Consider the following 19,997-nt stretch of genomic DNA (forward strand, 5'->3'; position numbering starts at 1 on the left):
AAAACCCTCTCTTTGAAATTAATAAAATAAAAAGTTTAATTGATGAGAAACAAATCCACATATACTGTGTGTTTGATGCTACTGTCAAAAACCTAGCATTTTCTAGCAATTATGCTATAAATTTGTTTCAGAATATTTCAATCAGAACTGCATTCCTCAAAAATTTGAAACTAAATTTCTGGATAATTCTTAATAAGATAACGCCTCAGGGGCGGATCCAGGAAATTTTTTGACCGGTGCTCAGTTTAAGGAGACACACCCAACAAATTGACCACGCCCATTTTCGGTAGCGATGTTAAGTAGCGTATTTTTTCCAAGGAGCGTCCTTCTTTAATGCACGCCCCCCTTTTGTGCAAAATTTTTCTAATCAGCACCCACCCTCCATTAAGCGCCCCCCAAATATTTTGAAAACATATAGAGACCAGCTAATCTTTACAATAGTAATAAGTTTAAATATATTGAATAAAACCTATGCTGTTTCAATTTGGAAAATCTTTTGCAACTACAGACAGAATTACACAAAAATAAAGTTGAAGGTATTGACAATTTGAATATTCAAGATGCCACACCAGTATTTATGCAAATCTACTAGGATTTCGACTCGGGTGAAATTGAACTCTTGTAATTATTATGCCCATAACAGGTGTGATTGATTTGTCTAAAAACAATCATTGTTTAAATTCCAAAGCTCAATTTTTTATTGGTGGATTTTTATCTTTTTCTCAATAAGCCCCACTCTCTAATGGGACCAAAAATATGATAGAATACGGTAAACAAGAGTGGCTATGGAAGCAAGGAAAGTATTGTACAAAATAAGGCAATGTATTTCATGAAAATTTAGAAAATGTTTTACGAAATTCGTCACACTCGTTGAAAGCTATCTTTTGCAGCTTGGAATTGTGTTCTTAAAAAATGAATTTTACTTTTCTTTCATTTTATATATTATGTTAAAATTTTTGTTGATGTTCCAAGAACTTTGACAGGCATTTGCACGCCTCTTTGAGCTATTCTTCCTTTAGAAAAATCACAAAAGGGGCTGCGATGCCATTAACCGCGTATAAAAAAAGCAAATATCTCAACACTTCAATGAACGCTTTATCGTAGTATCACAATTACCTCAAAGCAAACAACATTGATTCACGTTTGCGAAACTCAAATCAACTAATAACATGACAAATAAAACGCAACCTGGCATGTCACCTGATTCCTCAACCAGATGCATATAATATTTTCTGATGTCTTTCAATTTTCCACAAAGATTGTATGTTACCACTTACCTGATAGATAGGTATCTTAGGCCTTAGCTTTGCTACACCTCCGGAAAAGAGCTGTGAATCAGTGAACGAGTCAGCCCTATTGTCGTCCCAGTAAAACTCGAAAACATCCCCAACTCATTCTCTATCATTTCTTTGACCAGGCTTTTCTTTTGCCATAAAAATTAAAGCAACGTTTCTGTTCATGCACCCCGTAATACCAACGAGAGTTGCCGCAAATTCAAAAAGCCTATGCCAGTTCCCTATCCATCAATTTCCCTGAATTTTTATTGAATATTTCCAGTGGTGTAGTGCTAGCTAAATAACAAAGGGGGCTCTTGCAGAAACTGTTGCGAAAAACAATAGCAAAAGTAGAAGTTTGCCATTTTTTGGCACTAACATTTCGGCCTCAGCCCCCCTGAGCCCCCCTAGCACTACACCCCTGGCTATTTCGTCTTGACTGGTGCTCAGATGACGTTGAGCACCGGTGAAAAAGCAAATGATTGGATAATGCTGGATGTGAGCACCGGTGAGAAAAGAGTTGATTGGCTAGCTCCGTTCGTGACAATTCTAATTTACGAACCCACCGGTTTTCGGAATAGCATGGAATAATTGAATTTCATTGGAAGAGGATTTTGTCATCCGCAATCTAATTGGTAAGCACTTGCATTCTACCAGAATTTTGTTCCGGTGAATATGCCAAGATTGTAAACATTAACGCAACAAAAGAAAATTCTTTGGATAAAAGGATATTTTTCATGCAAAATAGACGAAAACATCGAATCAGTAGAAATCTTTGGGTTTTTTTGGAAACATGCACAGGAACAGGTACAAGAAACAGTACTTTGAAAATCTGACCTGTGCTCAAGCACCCTTTGCACCCCCCTGGATCCGCCGCTGGGCCGTCTGGATGGATACTACATGTATGAAAATACTAAAATACTTATCTACCTGACAAGTAAGTGTCTTCTGTGGCCATTGTTGGAACAATTATTTGTGTTTCGTATTCACGACGAAAACCTAGAGTTGTAGCATCACATGATAGTGTATCTGGATACTGAGGAGATTGTAGAGAATATCTCTGCTTGTTAACGCAGGCTCAATAAATGATTAGAGTAAACTCTTACAGAAAAACAATCTTTATGTTTTCTGAATTTTCTGCTCAACAGAACTCAACGTACATCGTGAAAAAATTTCTCTCTACGAATCCTTAGCGCTCGATTCAATTACCAGCTTTTATAGAAGCAAACAAGGAACTAAAATTTATCTTAGCCAATCACAATCAATTTTAACTACTACCCAAGCCAATAAAAATCAAGAATACGATTGACGTAGTTAATCCTATTACAATGGCTTGCTTCGAGAAAATTCTGGCTAGATCCTTAATCTGCTGTCTCGGCCTCAAAGTGGGACTTTTACGTAAATTGCATAGTTCCGTAGTTATGTAACACAAGCATACACAATAAAAAATAAACGTGTTGATTTAAGAATAATAGGTTAAAAATTTACTAGAATACCGAAGAAAGCGCGATGGGGATTCCCCGACAGATAGGGCTGTACCAATAATCCGAAGCATGTCGCCATTATAGTTTTTCTATAATCTGGGCTTTCCAGTAAATGCTGCCCGATTGCAGAATCGCACGTTTTACTACTTGTTTTTGGTCTGCAAGACCGACGTAGATAAATAATAAATGAATTATTTGTTTAAGGTTGGCGTAGCTGATAGCACAAGGCTAATTAATGCCAACCATACTTAGTCAGGGGCGAAACTTCACTATTTTCATTAGGAGGGGGGGGGGTATTAAGCTTCGATGCCCGACGAAAGGGCGTGTCATGCTTAATGGAAGAGCGTGTCATGCCTAAACATCATTTTTAGGGCACATCGCTTCAAGGGTTGAAATCATCGGGGACCACGAGAAAGGGTCACTAAGTATGTTAGACCTTCAGACTCAGGCTGTTTTTCAAAGCCAAAAAATATGCCCTCTAGCTTTTCTGGTGTTGGCTATAAGCATTTGTTTCCGAAAAACAAGCATTTGTAAGACCTGTCTTTTCAATAAAAGAAAAATAGTCTTCACTTTCTAAATCTCTTAGCTATAAAGAAAGTAATTTAAAAAAGAGATTTAAGAAGAGTCTCAATTTGATTACAGTGGAACAACAAAACACAGCTTGAAAATTTTGGAATTTAGAAACAGACTACAATGTTTCAACAAAAATAGTAATCCCATAAAAGAGCACCAGTTTTATTTTCTGAGTTTGATTTTCAGCTTTCGGTTGCTCCGTAAGGGAATTAAACATTTTTAGACACACAAGCACGAAGCAAGTATCGCTGAATTCACCATAACAAAATCCCTCAAGCTTATGCAAAGAAAACCTTCTTTATTGGAAATATTTCACAGGTAGACCTATCATCAAAGCTCAATTTTCGTGTTTTCGTATTTATGGATATTGTTGTATAGTTAACATTACGTCATTGGACGACGAGATTACAAGAGATTGCACCACGACATGCAACTCAAAACAAGTTACGTCATGGTATATTTTGGCCGTCAGGGATTGCACCACGAAGTGCAACTCAAAGAAAAACCTTATGATTGGACAAATAATAACAAGAACCTCTTTTCCTTTTTGACGTTTGCTTTGCTGGAACTTTTATTGGATGTTTAGATTTATTGCACCATCTATTGTTTAATCTTATATAAATTTGAGCTTTTAGTTTAGAGATTTAGAAAAGTTGTAATTTAGACGCTAGTTTGACGCTGATGAAGATAAAGATAAAGACCAGTCGCCGTTTCTCTCTCTCTGACGTTCTCTTGCCGCCGCTAAAGTAAAGATTCAGAAGCAAGGTCGTAAGTTAAAGCCCTGAATTTTATTGTGTATTTGTTAAAGTAGTAAGAACTCACGCAATTTCATGTTATACTCAACACTGTCGTTCAACCTCAAGTATAACAATATTGTTTAGAAAAAGAAGAAACTCGAATTTTTTTGCAATTCTTATCTTAACTACAATTCCCTGATGAATGTTCTATTATTTCCCGTTAAAACTTTCAGCTTAAACCTTTTTGTTACTTGGAACAGCTGTTTAAATTTTCTTTAGTTAACAGAACGGCCTTTGGCGAAGGGTGCAATATACTTTCGGACCATGAGTGTGAAACCTTAAGAGAATTTTGGGGCATAACTCCTCATGAATGTATGATGAAGGTTTCATACATTTGGAAAAGAAAATGTTGCTTGATTTTTCTCAACAACGTCTTCCGAGATGACATATCCTTCATTTTTTGATTTATTATGCTTCAAAGAGGGTCAGTGTTCCATGGGCTCCGACGCAGGTTGGAAAGTAGGGGGGGAAGGGAAAATTTAGCAGTCATAACAATTTAACAGTGGGGGGCATGCACTGTGTTTATTTCCTTCTTGCATCAAACACACGTTTCTCTCTGTCTATACTTTCACTGTCGATCAATACTCCAGACTCTACTTCTGCATCTCGAGGCGAAGATAAACATGTACGTCGAGCTCGAAACGAAAGACAGAAATGTAATTATGTTGCTGCTGCTTGCCTCGTATCTGTTTTGTTTTCCCAGCTGGGCGGAGATTGAAAAAAGATCAGATAAAAAGACCATTACTTCAAAAGCCAAGCTGGGGCAAGGAGTGGCAATAAATGTGCGATCTAAACAAAATTTCCAGATTTGCCCAACCAATATACTGGTAGCCATAAATTTGCCCGAGAAAATCTGCTTTTTTTGAAGATTGGGGGGAGTGCAGCACCCCCATACCCTCCCCCAGCAGTTTCGGCCCTGTAATTAAAAACAAAAGCATGAATAACTAAAACGAATTAATATTTAAATATAACCTAAATGTACAATATAACTCTTACATAATTTATAGTTGCATGTAAAATTCCAAAACTTAATATCCTTTTGGATAATGTCTTACGCATAAGGACTCCTTTATATGCAGTGGTAAGTCTCTCCAAAGATTTTGTCCTAGGAAGCATATATTTTCTAATCCATAGGCTGTAGTCCTAGTTTTACGTGCATATATTATATGTTGATCGTAACTCTTTGTCGTAACTCGCAACTCGTAACTCGTAAGTTATAATGCATATCTCTATGCACGAACATTTCTTTCATAAAAGGAGGATTCAGATTCATCATTGTTCGGTAGATTTTGGCGACAAGCAACTGCAGATTTCGTTGATGAATGGAGACTGAATTATCTGTAATTAACAGTTTTTGAAAACTGAAGGTCCAATTTTGATATTCGTAGTGCTCATTTGTGAATGTGGTTGATTTTTGCGTTAACACGTCTCTCATGAAACATCCATATCAACGGACAGTAGCTAAACTGAGACATTATAACGGCTCTCATGACCATTATAGTTTTTTCTTTGGGCATATACAGTGAGGCCCGTGCAAACCGTGTTTAAATGTTGTTTAAAATTGAGCTTTTGGTCAATTTAAACGCCTAACAATTTTTCTTCTTTGCTCTCTTTAATCACAGAGGGGCCAACATTGATTGAGATTTCTGTGTCTTTTTCACCAAATACTAGGAGGTGGCATTTTTCTTCATTCAATTTCATAAAATTTTCTGCAAACCAATTGCTTAGTTTCTAGCTTTAAAGTAACCTCCTGTAACTCTTGATGAGAACAGTAAATTTTCGTATCATCTGCATAATTACAGATTTCAGTCCCATTCAACAAAAAGAAAATATCATCGACAAATATATTAAACAAAAGAGGCCCTAGAACTGATCCATGATGGACGCCTTATTTCATTTCTTTCCAAGAGCTGAATGAGCCATTTACTTTGATTCCTTGCCTTCTACCTTCTACGTTAGATAGCTATGCACCATTTGTATGGCATTTGTACTAAAGCCGTTTGCATTCAATTTAGGAAGCAAATGTTCGTGGTTGAGACAATCAAAAGCATTGGATAAGTCCATTAAGACTGCTCCGACAAAGCCTTTGTTGTCTAAGCTCTTCTTACAAATCTCCATCAATTTTAGCAGAGCATGCTGGGTATTATACCCCTGTCGATTGCCACAAATTTTAGGTGAGAGGAACTTGCTCACAAAAGTTAACATTTGATTAGCCAAAAGTTTTTCAAAACGGCTGTAGTTGTTCTTCTTGGGGACTAGTTTTATTTCTAATACTAGAAGGAACATGTCTTGACGTATCTATGTTCTGACGTTTTATACTCTGGAAAGTGTCAGACGAAAGCTTTAGAATACTCAAATGTTTGTTCTTTTCAAAGCCAATTTTAAGTCTTTAAATCCCAAAATAAGTATTCCAAATGCAGTAATACTAGTGGCGTGAATAGAGGGGTTGGGGGCAAAAAAACCCCTGGAAAGCTAATTTGTCGGATAATTGCTTATCTTGATGGAATTATAACATGTGGTCTAATTTTTTTCTAACAGTTACATTTGGAGATGAAATGCTTTAAGATTCATATAATTGTTTCTTCAGTTGTTGTGAATCAGGTGGACAATCTCTTTTAATAAGGAATTGTACTTAACCAATGCCTTTTTAGAGGAGAAAACCATGAAATCTTCAACTAATATGATTTATGACAAATGACTTTCATTAAATAATTAGACTTTATATCCTGTTTTATTTCAGTTCTAATCATATTATGTTAGGTAAAAAAAAGAGAAACATTACAAATGTTTGTTAGATGATAGACGCCTTGTCGGAAAATGTCAGTCATTGGTAGCAGTTAAAACCCTGTAGAATATAGTTTGTATTGCTTTGTATTGCAGGAGCCCCATTCAGAATCTAGGTTTCTGGTGATGCCAAGGTTATTATTGTTAGGCTGCCCGATGGACTCTAGATGACAAGGAATGCGAAACAGACCAAGAATTTACAGATCTTAGATGGAACAAGGCCGGACAAGTTGATGGCGAGACACTGATACTATCATTTGAATGACCAAAGAAACATGTGAAATGGAACATTACCCCTTAACACTAAGTCTGCCTTCACTGTCAGGTGACGATCGCAATAATGAACCATGAGCTGCTTGTGGAGGCGGTGGAAAAAAGTTCACATAGAGAAACTCTGCCGTCTTCTGTTAACACCGACAGTTTTGAACTTTTTTCAAGCCTTTTTGAAGATTCATATTTCATCTTACTTTTTTAAAAATAGATGAGTAGGACAGGCAAGAACAGGTTCAAATAATTAAATAACTGAAAAACCAAAAATCACATGCCTATGAAAATTTGAGCGCTGGTGGCTTCCTTAAAAGGAAAATATTTTTTCTGAAGATGTTTTCTGAAACCTGACTTTTGTTGCCTCGGATGATGTTGGGGAGGCCTCTTCCTGAAAATTCCTGAAAATGTATGCCCAATCCCAGCCTCATGTATTGCACTCATTTTTATAAGAAAATTGCGATAAGAAATAACCAATGGATAATAAAGAAGAATTAAGAAACTTCAGAGCTTGAAGCTTCAGTGCATGCGGAGAAAAATCAATTGCGCTTTATGATATTTTTTGTGCTATTTTGAAGTAAGATAGACTCCGTATACAGCTTTAACTTCAAGACATCATCTCAATTAAGTTTGCTTTTTCAATTTGCTTCAAAAAAGACACTGAGCCTTAAGACCAAGACCGAGATAATGATTTCCTGCCCGTAATGTATTTTGGGGTTTTTATGTGATATCTTTCAGTAGATTTCAAAAAAAGCTATAAACCATTTCAACTAAGGTGTTTCAAATTGGAGAAGCATTGGAAAGATTCCTCTCAAGGCTACAGTAGCTGAACGATGACAAGCCTCTCGGTGGTAGCTGGAAGAAACATCCAATTGGGAATGTTGCATAACAGGGACTATAGTCCTCCTCAACTTTTTTGCAATAATAAGTTAGAAAATGTTTTGAAAGTTTACGCTGACGAACGCATTAGTAGCAGTTCTTCTAGGAACACGTTTTTGTTCTTTTTGATGATGCTTTATCTTGTTTGATCAAAGATAAATTTTTATTTCATCTAACTCGGTTTTGTTAATTGAAATCTTCTTTAAATCGTTCAAGATGACAAGGACAGAAAAAAGCAAATATTTTCTGAAAGGAGTGGTTTCCGGTGTTTCAAAGGGTGTGGCCATTAAAAAAATTTAGGGGCAAGCCTGCTAGTCCCGTTCCAGCCGCTCCCTTGTGGGCTGGTGCCAGTGTGACCTGATCTAGCGTAATATTAACATGATATTGGCCGAAAATCGCCATTTAGCATAAAATCTAGCATAATTTGGAATCCAGCCTAACTCTGGCATAATTGTTTCCATTGATCCATTGTCTATCGTTACCAAATGCAAACACTTTACACCAGCATCTGTGGTTTCATTTTGGGAGTAAATTTTGACTTTCTACCTTCAGGTTATTGCCAACTGTTTTGAATGGTTGGCAGCCACATATTTGTGGTTGGCAGCCAAATGCAGCCAACTAAACGCAGTATACAAAAAAGCTAAATTTTTGCTAATTATTGGGAGTGATACTGTAATTAAAATTTGCTTTGTATGTTACAAAAGTTTTCGCTTGCTTTGATCTAAAACTGTCTGTTATCTTTTGCTTTGTTTCATCATTCATCAGTTGCAATTTTGAAATTATTTTGAATATTATCTGTGAACAATTTTTGTTTTCTTTGCATTTTCGTTGTTTTTTGCAACATGCTGCCAGAATTCAGCCAAATTTTGCTTCTTCGGCCAAATCAATTTATGACGGCCAAGGGGTTTTGAGAAACTGCCAAAATGGAGAAATTTAGCCATCAAACCATGGATCTAAATTGCCTATTTTTTTATGAAGAATGAGTACACTGGGTTGTCAAAAAGGCCAAATTGCAACTCTGGCCACTTTTGATATTCTGAGCATGCATTAGCCTCTTTTTCGAGCAGGGTTGCCTTGATTTGAAATCTAGCACAATTTTATGAAAAATTTGGCGTAATTCCAAAATTGAGATCTGGTGCGTGGTTTCTGTATTACAAACATCATGCTTTCAAACTGGGCGAAAAGAGAATAAGAAGAAACAAGCACAATTTGTACATCAGTGAGAGAAGAGTTTATTTGCCATCTGTAACGAGATTTTCGTTTATAGTATCAAAACTTTTTGAAGAACAGATTTGATGACAAAGAATTTGATGGGCTGAATGCAGTTAAGAACTTTCCATAAGTAAAAAAGACTGTACCAAGCTTTTGTTCCGGACATCGCAGCAATCCCTAATTCTATCGATGCAGAGAGGCTGATTCCTGTAGCGGCGCCATGGGGGGACTGGGGGGACACGTCTCCCCCCAGTTCTCGGCAGAATCAATTTTTCATTTCGTCGATCATGCAAGTTTCGAGTTCCGAGAAAAGCTGCAAAGATATGGTTCCAAAAAACCAAAAAATACCAAAGTCTGGGAAGCAAGGCTGATTTAAGGGAGTTTTTGAAGATGAAAGGAAAAGAATCTTTGTGTATGCAGAGATTATGTGAGCAATATGTGAGCAAAAACTTTGACAGAGATCCGAAAAAAACAATGTAAAAGAGTTTCTTTTCGATAACTTTTTGCTCACATATTAAGACATCGCTATATGTAGCTAATCTTCTTATTAACCCAATCCATATAATGTAAAGAATCAGCTTTTGCTACTTATACTTCATTCATTTAAGAATTTGCCCTATGATGGCAGTTTCTATATTTGCCACCCCAGCAGTGCCAATCCCAGCCAAGTACCACGCCCCATTTTTTTAAAAAATGTGGATCTGTAAAAATTTCTTATTTTAGGCCCTGGATGATGGAAAATATAAACATGTAAGAAATCTTTTAAAGGTGAACTGACACGCAAAACTATTTTTTGATATAATGTAGAAAACGATGCATGGGATCTTAATTTCAAGTTTTCGGTTAATTATTATTGTCCGTTTTGACGCAATTCCGCTCTAAATGTCATGAAATTATCGTCGAGTGTTCGACCATTGTCGGCATTTCATGTGACCCAGTGCGTGTGACGTCACAAATACCATGTTTTTATGTACGATACGAAGAATGAGTACATGAAGGGGGGATTTTGCTCAGCTCGATGGGCATCCATATATATATATATATATATATCTATCATATTTATACCGCGGTAACAGGAATATTCTTCATTATAGTCTGTCTGATGAGTGCGTAAGCACGAAACTCGGAGTAACGGAGAACATGTCTCATTTCTAGTATATATTCTATTTTATTATTATATATATATATATATATATATATATATATATATATATATATATATATATATATGTATGTATTCAAAAGCTCATAATGTAAAATGTTTAAACGATAGTATATAGAATCAAAGAAAACACTTTCGTAAGACGTTTCGCTTTCGCTTCATCAGTAATAACTTTACAAAATCAGAGGAGCCTACTTATCAACCTAAATTACAATAGAACACTACAATACAATAGAAACCTAAGGGGCACCTGCCTAATACAATACATATTGTCAAATGTGTTAGAATACAAACTGTTATGGGGAACTGGGAGAGAAGTGAAAAGAAAGGTAGAAGAAAGAATGTGATGGAGATGCTGGTGTTGGCTGTCTCACAAGAGATAGATGAAAGCCATAAAAGCAAAAAACAAAATAACGAGAAGATAAGCTATAAACAAAAGAGCCGACATTAAAAATTAAAAATATAAAACAAAAAAACTTTTAAAAATTTAAAACTGTAGAAGAATATATAAATGTCCTATGTATCTACCTGCCTAGTATTGAGACCCATCGGAGAGAAAATATTCAAGCGATATTGCCAAAAACTTTCTCTCCTCCTATCATTACCTGTTAACCTATCTATGACCTTAACACTTATGTCATTCAGAAACCCCTGATGTCCTTCCTCAGAAAAATGTCTGAAAAATTCCATCTGGGGCACTGAAGACCCTAAATTAAACTTACGACTACACGCCTTGTAATTATTAAACCTAAGCCTAAAAGGCGTGCATGTGCTACCTACATACTGGACTCCACAGACATTGCACTCAATTAAGTACACAACATTGGACGAGTCACAGTTAAACGAATAGTTGATCTTATATTCTTTACCTGTAGTGTTAGACTTAAAATTATCGCTGTTAGACATGACTTTACACACTTGACATCTGGACTTCTTACAACACGAACATCCCCTGTTATTATGTCCCTTTTCCCTCCCACTTGTAAGCCTAGCCCTCACCAAAATATCCTTAAGATTCTTACACCTCCTAAAAGCAACTACTGGTGGCACATGAAGCACCTCCTTGTGCTCTTCTGAACCAGTGAGCAAGGTATGGTGTTTCCTGGCAATGTTCCCCAAACCATTAAGTGCCGGATGGTATGTAGTCACGAGTGGAACCCTGTCAGCCCTCCCTTCGTTGGTTTTCCTACTTCCCGCTTTTTCCAGAAGAGTCTCCCTATCTAGCCTACGTACCCTATCTATTTGTTGATTAACAAGGGACTCTTCATACCCCCTATCCTTAAGCCATCCAGCGAGTTTACCTACATGTTCCTTAAACTGGCGATCATCTGAGCAAATCCTACGATACCTAAGAGCCTTACTATAGGGGATCGCCTTCTTTGTATGCCAAGGGTGACAAGACTTCTTATGTAAGAACTGATGGGTATCAGTTGGCTTACAAAATAAGTCTGTCATAAGGACTCCCCCCTCTCCTACTTTTACCGTGACATCTAAGAAACTAATAGATTCTGTAGAATGTTCACTGGTAAACTTAATAGTGTCGTGGCTACTGTTGAGATGGTCAATGAATAACTTCAGCCTATCCTCCCCGTGTGTCCAGATAAAGAAAATATCATCGATAAATCTCATCCAGACAAGGGGCTTGTCGGCGAAGGTATCCATCAACCTCTCCTCTAACCTAGTCATAAAAAGATTGGCATAGGCCGGAGCGAACTTCGTGCCTATAGCCGTACCTAACTTCTGCTTATAAAACCTATCATTAAATTCAAAATAGTTATTCTGCAATACTAAGGAAGCGAGCTCAGCTAATGTGTCAGTAGCCACGCCTGGATTTTCCCGTCTATCCAGCGCCTCCCTTACGGCCTCTAAACCTTCCTCGTGTGGAATGCTAGGATAGAGTCCCACAACATCAACAGTGCATAAAATTGCCCCTTCTGGTATAGTTCCTATATTTCCTATCCTAGATAAAAAATGGTTAGTATCTTTAACATAAGACCTACTTTGGCTAACCAACGGGTTGAGGTGGTAGTCTAGATATTCTGAAACATGTTCGGTTAATGTACCACAATTTGAAATGACTGGACGCCCCTTAACATTACTAAGACCCTTATGAATCTTAGGCAACAAATAAAATCTACCTAACCTAGGATTGTTAACTTCTAAAACGCCAGCCACTTCATCTAACGCCGGGTCCGCCTCCCTTATTTCTTTTAACTTATCATTTATGGTCTTACCCAGTTCTACAGAGGGATCCACCTCAATCTCTTCATATACCTGCCTATCGTCTAATTGTCGGTTAGCCTCCATTATATAGTCCCCCCGATCCCAAACTACAACCGCTGAACCCTTATCTGCTTCTTTTATAATTATGTCCTTATCACATTTAAGCTTATCGAGTGAAGAGAGTTCTGAAGGAGAGAGATTACTAAAATTCTTACCCTCCGGTGAGACAGACAGCACCTCATTCTCCACCAGCGAAAGATAGTTCTCAAGAAGAAGGTTATTCTTGAAGGCTGCCAGTTAGACCTATTTTTAAATAACTGTTTTTCTGTCTTGTTGTTGTCCTTAAAATGCCATTTTAACCTCATTCTTCGTTTGAACTCCTCAAGGTCCGCTCTCAGTTCCGCTTTGTCTATTTCCTTTGGTGTTGGGCAAAACTTGAGGCCTTTGGATAGCAGAGAAACATCATCTTCCGACAGCTCCTTCTTCGAAAGGTTGACAACATTTGTGCTGACAAACCTACCCGTAATGCGTCCCTCCTCTGACAGCCAATTCATTTCCCCAACACCAATCCTCAATGGCCCTGAATCAGTAGATAAGGATCCTTCGTTGACTGACGCCGGGGCCTTTGACGGCAAGTCATTCCCATCAAATATATGATGCTCATGGTGTTCGGTCGTCCTGAGAAAACCAACGTTATCCTCTCGAAACTCTTTCCCATTTCTCGCCAAAATGCTAATAAGTTTACGTCGTCTTTTCGGGTAAAGTTGATTCCATTTAATCCGCAGTTGCTCCTGTACATTGGCCAACTCTTCCTTTGTCAGACTAGCGCGTACTGCACTTAGGTGATGAAAAGCCTTCTCTTCCTCTCCGATCAACAATTCCCGATACTGTATGACAAGTAAGGCCAATAACTGCGATTGTGCAGATTCCAGAACATTGTCCCATGACTCTTGAAACTCCAACGACGGCGTTCCTACTAGTGATGGCACCTTCTTTAATAGTAATCCAACAGGAATAATACTGCACTCTTTGCAACTTTCCAAAAAATTCCGATGGTGTTCCAGTTTGATGAGATTAGTAAATATGTTAATGATTGATAAAATACGCTCCATTGATTGCCCCAATTACCTATTCCTAGCAAACTATATATATATATGTATTCAAAAGCTCATAATGTAAAATGTTTAAACGATAGTATATAGAATCCTGATAGTATATAGTTTCCTGTGCCACCAGTAGTTGCTTTTAGGAGGTGTAAGAATCTTAAGGATATTTTGGTGAGGGCTAGGCTTACAAGTGGGAGGGAAAAGGGACATAATGACAGGGGAAGTTCGTGTTGTAAGAAGTCCAGATGTCAAGTGTGTAAAGTCATGTCTAACAGCGATAATTTTAAGTCTAACACTACAGGTAAAGAATATAAGATCAACTATTCGTTTAACTGTGACTCGTCCAATGTTGTGTACTTAATTGAGTGCAATGTCTGTGGAGTCCAGTATGTAGGTAGCACATGCACGCCTTTTAGGCTTAGGTTTAATAATTACAAGGCGTGTAGTCGTAAGTTTAATTTAGGGTCTTCAGTGCCCCAGATGGAATTTTTCAGACATTTTTCTGAGGAAGGACATCAGGGGTTTCTGAATGACATAAGTGTTAAGGTCATAGATAGGTTAACAGGTAATGATAGGAGGAGAGAAAGTTTTTGGCAATATCGCTTGAATATTTTCTCTCCGATGGGTCTCAATACTAGGCAGGTAGATACATAGGACATTTATATATTCTTCTACAGTTTTAAATTTTTAAAAGTTTTTTTGTTTTATATTTTTAATTTTTAATGTCGGCTCTTTTGTTTATAGCTTATCTTCTCGTTATTTTGTTTTTTGCTTTTATGGCTTTCATCTATCTCTTGTGAGACAGCCAACACCAGCATCTCCATCACATTCTTTCTTCTACCTTTCTTTTCACTTCTCTCCCAGTTCCCCATGGCTTATTGTATTTTGCGAAAATTTTCGCATAATGCGAAAATGCGAAATTTCGCAAAATACAAGTTTCGAGGTGGTATTTTGTAAAATGCGAAAACTGATTCTAAAAAATTTATTTGCCCAGATCAACGACCGAAAACAAGCAATTCATATTCAGGGCGACTCTTTTCATGCAAATAGCCTAGTTCATGTCCCATTTAACGTTAGATAACTCATGGACACATTTTGGAAAATGGTTCAAAAACCAACCACACCAAGGCCATGAACGGCCTAATTGTGAATTGCCCATTCCAGCGAAAGACAATAACAGTAAGCATCCCGGTGCTTGCTAATTGGTAATTGGTAAATACCCAGCATTCTGCGTGTTCTGTGTTGTTTTAGGAGTAATTTACGCCTTTATCCACAAGGCCTATTTTCATGTTTCCTTCCCGGTGAAACCCGCGTGGCTGGAAAAGGACGGGGGTGATGTCAAAAGATTTTCGCAAAATACAAAATGGCTGGGGGTTTTTGTATTTTGCGAAAACTCGCCAAACATTGTCGAAATGTCAGTTTTTATTTGAGAAAATGTACGGAAAGGCTTTGGACTGTATTTAAAATCTTGTCAATTGAGTAGGCATCAAAAGATTCGATCAAATTAAAGAATTTTCGCAAAATACAAAATGGCTGGGGGTTTTTGTATTTTGCGAAAACTCGCCAAACATTGTCGAAATGTTAGTTTTTATTTGAGAAAATTTACGGAAAGGCTTTGGACTGTATTTAAAATCTTGTCAATTGAGTAGGCATCAAAAGATTCGATCCAATTAAAGAATTTTCGCAAAATACAAAATGGCTGGGGGTTTTTGTATTTTGCGAAAACTCGCCAGACATTGTCGAAATTTTAGTTTTTATTTGAGAAAATGTACGGAAAGGCTTTGGACTGTATTTAAAATCTTGTCAATTGAGTAGGCATCAAAAGATTCGATCAAATTAAAGAATTTTCGCAAAATACAAAATGGCTGGGGGTTTTTGTATTTTGCGAAAACTCGCCAAACATTGTCGAAATGTTAGTTTTTATTTGAGAAAATAAACGGAAAGGCTTTGGACTGTATTTAAAATCTTGTCAATTGAGTAGGCATCAAAAGATTCGATCAAATTAAAGAATTTTCGCAAAATACAAAATGGCTGGGGGTTTTTGTATTTTGCGAAAACTCGCCAAACATTGTCGAAATGTTAGTTTTTATTTGAGAAAATGTACGGAAAGGCTTTGGACTGTATTTAAAATCTTGTCAATTGAGTAGGCATCAAAAGATTCGATCCAATTAAAGAATTTTCGCAAAATACAAAATGGCTGGGGGTTTTTGTATTTTGCGAAAACTCGCCCAACCGATAAAATTCAATCACATGGAATGTCACCAGATTGGCACAAATAGGCACCCAGGAAGTAGAACAAAAGAAAAATGTCATTATGAATGAGAAGAGGGAAGTCTTCACACGTTGATGACACAAATAATGGGCGTCCTGCTAATTTCTTTTAAGAAGTGAGTCATTGTCTGGCGCCAAAGAAAATGCATGCACCTTTTTGTTATAGGTTCCTGCTACACTATCAAAAAAACCCAAAGCCTCTTTCTAAAGCCTTACCGTACATTTATTCAAATAACAACTAGCATTTCGACAATGTTGGGCGAGTTATCGCAAAATACAAAAGCCCCTAGCCATTTTGTATTTTGCGAAAATTCTTTAATTGGATCGAATCTTTTGATGCCTACTCAAAAAAACAAAATTTTAAATACAATCCAAAGCCTTTCCGTACATTTTCTCAAATAAAAACTGACATTTCGACAATGTTTGGCGAGTTTTCGCAAAATACAAAAACCCCCAGCCATTTTGTATTTTGCGAAAATCTTTTGACATCACCCCCGTCCTTTTCCAGCCACGCGGGTTTCACCGGGAAGGAAACATGAAAATAGGCCTTGTGGATAAAGGCGTAAATTACTCCTAAAACAACACAGAACACGCAGAATGCTGGGTATTTACCAATTACCAATTAGCAAGCACCGGGATGCTTAATGTTATTGTCTTTCGCTGGAATGGGCAATTCACAATTAGGCCGTTCATGGCCTTGGTGTGGTTGGTTTTTGAACCATTTTCCAAAATGTGTCCATGAGTTATCTAACGTTAAATGGGACATGAACTAGGCTATTTGCATGAAAAGAGTCGCCCTGAATATGAATTGCTTGTTTTCGGTCGTTGATCTGGGCAAATAAAGTTTTTAGAATCAGTTTTCGCATTTTACAAAATACCACCTCGAAACTTGTATTTTGCGAAATTTCGCATTTTCGCATTATGCGAAAATTTTCGCAAAATACAATAAGCCGTTCCCCATAACAGTTTGTATTCTAACACATTTGACAATATGTATTGTATTAGGCAGGTGCCCCTTAGGTTTCTATTGTATTGTAGTGTTCTATTGTAATTTAGGTTGATAAGTAGGCTCCTCTGATTTTGTAAAGTTATTACTGATGAAGCGAAAGCGAAACGTCTTACGAAAGTGTTTTCTTTGATTCTATATACTATCGTTTAAACATTTTACATTATGAGCTTTTGAATACATATATATATATATATATATATATATATAGAAATTTGTCTTTTGATACTTCCGTAGCACAGTGCTCAATACGTTAGCACGTAGAGCGTGATATATCATAGATTGAAGAAAGTAAAACTACATGGTTTATCTCTACAAGCCTGTTTCGTGAGTAACTCACTCTTCAGGAGATGTATATATGTATATATATGTAGAATTGTTGCCAATTGTGTAACAATGGATCGGCATTTTGATGAGTTCAACAATGGAAACATAGAAGCCGAATTCAAAGGCGGGAGACAATCGAAACAATGCAGGCATAGAATGCCAAAATCAAAGGATTTTCCCAATTTTCCCAAACGAACAATCGAGAATCGTGAGTTTCCCGATTAAGTGGGCAATTGAGGTTCGCTAATCGACACTTAGGTCTATAATCGTGCTATTAAATTGGGTTCGGCTGCTAGCCTGAGATCCCCTTTGTGGTCATCCTCTTAGATTCGACCAATCACCTTTAGTTTTGCTCGTGACGTTGTGCAGTTAAAATTGGTTCTGCACGTGCATGTTGAACGGTAGCCAGAATAGATCAGAAACTTCTCGTAATCGAGAATGGTGCTTTCATCCTGTCAAGCGTCAACGTAATTAGACGTATAATTTGCAATTTGCTATGTAGGATACAAAAGAAAGTGCGGGAATATGCGATTTCACTAGTTTCTGCAAGAATTAACTTTCATGCATGAGTCGTGGAAAATATATTGTAAGTGTTTGAAATCTGTTTAGTTTTTCGCAAGTTTTGCAAAGTCGGTGAAACTTATTCGAAGATTTCCAGGCTTTGCGAAATTGTCACAAAATGCTTGCAGGGACTTTTCAATTTTCTCTGGGGTTGATACAAAATTCATTCGAAATTTTTCAGACCCCATATTTTTTCTAAAGAAAGGGTCAATATGTTGGATAAGATAGTTTGGTGCAGGAATAACGTAAAAAAAATAGAAATTTGGATCGTGTGAGGTCAGACCAACAGTTACGAGAATAATCAATTAATAATCTTGGGGTCTGTGACTACATTTCTTCATCAAATAGTTGAATTGCCGAGTTGAAGAAATCTTTGCACTCGCAACTAGGAAGTTAACGAAATTAAAAGTCTGGCTGCTCACAATTACGTACGAAAGATTCCCCTTCGTAATCAAGTAATTGCACTGCCGCGAGATAATTATGCTGGAACCGCTTTGTCAGCGCGGGTCGTCAGGGATCGTTAGGCACGCATCGATTTCTCCTTCTTGCAAAGGTTGATAGTGGAATTCAAAGATCTGGGTTTGGTAAATTTACTGCGTCATAGCATTCCCCGCTGTTTATCAAGAAAGTGTAAATCTGCGAAACGCATTTTGATAAAGCAACCGAATAAGAATAATTATTCGTGTTATGTTATCAAGCGAAAAATATCCTTTGTCAAATAAAAAAACCAATTCCCAGTTAGGTTCCACTCACAGAGCCCCAATAAATGCTGGAATCTTCGTTGTCGTCATCATTGTCATCGTCGTCATCATAATCATCATCATCAATCATCATCATCATCATTGTCATCGTCGTCATCATAATCATCATCATCAATCATCATCATTGTCATCGTCGTCATCATAATCATCATCATCAATCATCATCATCATCATCATCAATCATCATCATCAATCATCATCATTGTCATCGTCGTCATCATAATCATCATAATCAATCATCATCATCATCAATCATCAATCATCACCATCATCATCATCATTGTCATCATAATCATCATCATCAATCATCATCATCATCATTGTCATCATTATCATCATCATCATCAATCATCATCATAATCATCATCATCAATCATCATCATTGTCATCGTCGTCATCATAATCATCATCATCAATCATCATCATTGTCATCGTCGTCATCATAATCATCATCATCAATCATCATCATCATCAATCATCATCATTAATCATCATCATTGTCATCGTCGTCATCATAATCATCATAATCAATCATCATCATCATCAATCATCAATCATCACCATCATCATCATCATTGTCATCATAATCATCATCATCAATCATCATCATCATCATTGTCATCATCAACATCAATCATCATCATCATCATCGTCATCATCATCATCATCATCATCATCATCATCAATCATCATCATCAATCATTATCATCATCATCGTCATCATCATAATCATCATCATCATCATCATAATCATCATCATCAATCATCATCATCACCATCATCATCATAGTCATCATCATCATCATAATAATCATCATCAATCATCATCATCATCATCATTGTCATCGTCATCATCATAATAATCATCATCAATCATCATCATCAATCATCATCATCAATCATCATCATCACCATCATCATCATAGTCATCATCATCATCATAATCATCATCATCAATCATAATCATCATCATCAATCATCATCATCACCATCATCATCATAGTCATCATCATCATCATAATAATCATCATCAATCATCATCATCATCATCATAGTCATCATCATCATCATAATCATCATCATCAATCATCATCATCATTATCATCGTCATCATCATAATAATCATCATCAATCATCATCATCAATCATCATCATCATCATCATCATCATCATAATCATCATCATCATCATCATAATCATCATCATCAATCATCATCATCACCATCATCATCATAGTCATCATCATCAATCATCATCACCAATCATCATCATCATCATCATCATCATCACCATCATCATCATCATCATATCAT

General features: G+C 36.9%; 1 protein-coding gene and 1 long non-coding RNA gene across 2 annotated transcripts; one reads left to right on the forward strand and one right to left on the reverse strand.

Moving 5' to 3' along the window:
* Window positions 1-3,699: 3,699 nt before the first annotated feature.
* LOC135690597 (uncharacterized) lies at window positions 3,700-8,877 on the forward strand. Its single transcript, XR_010516660.2, has 2 exons — window positions 3,700-6,302; window positions 7,009-8,877. It is a non-coding gene; the product is annotated as an uncharacterized LOC135690597 (long non-coding RNA).
* A 1,585-nt stretch (window positions 8,878-10,462) lies between these two features.
* On the reverse strand, window positions 10,463-13,776 carry LOC148959170 (uncharacterized). Its single transcript, XM_089110618.1, has one exon. It carries the CDS (start codon window positions 12,734-12,736, stop codon window positions 10,946-10,948), a length of 1,791 nt encoding a protein of 596 aa, XP_088966744.1. The 5' UTR covers window positions 12,737-13,776; the 3' UTR covers window positions 10,463-10,945.
* Between the last annotated feature and the right edge of the window lie 6,221 nt (window positions 13,777-19,997).

Source organism: Rhopilema esculentum, chromosome 10 (genome assembly GCF_057945365.1).
Source record: "Rhopilema esculentum isolate cy_ngs chromosome 10, ASM5794536v1, whole genome shotgun sequence".
NCBI classification, from domain to species: Eukaryota; Metazoa; Cnidaria; class Scyphozoa; order Rhizostomeae; family Rhizostomatidae; genus Rhopilema; species Rhopilema esculentum.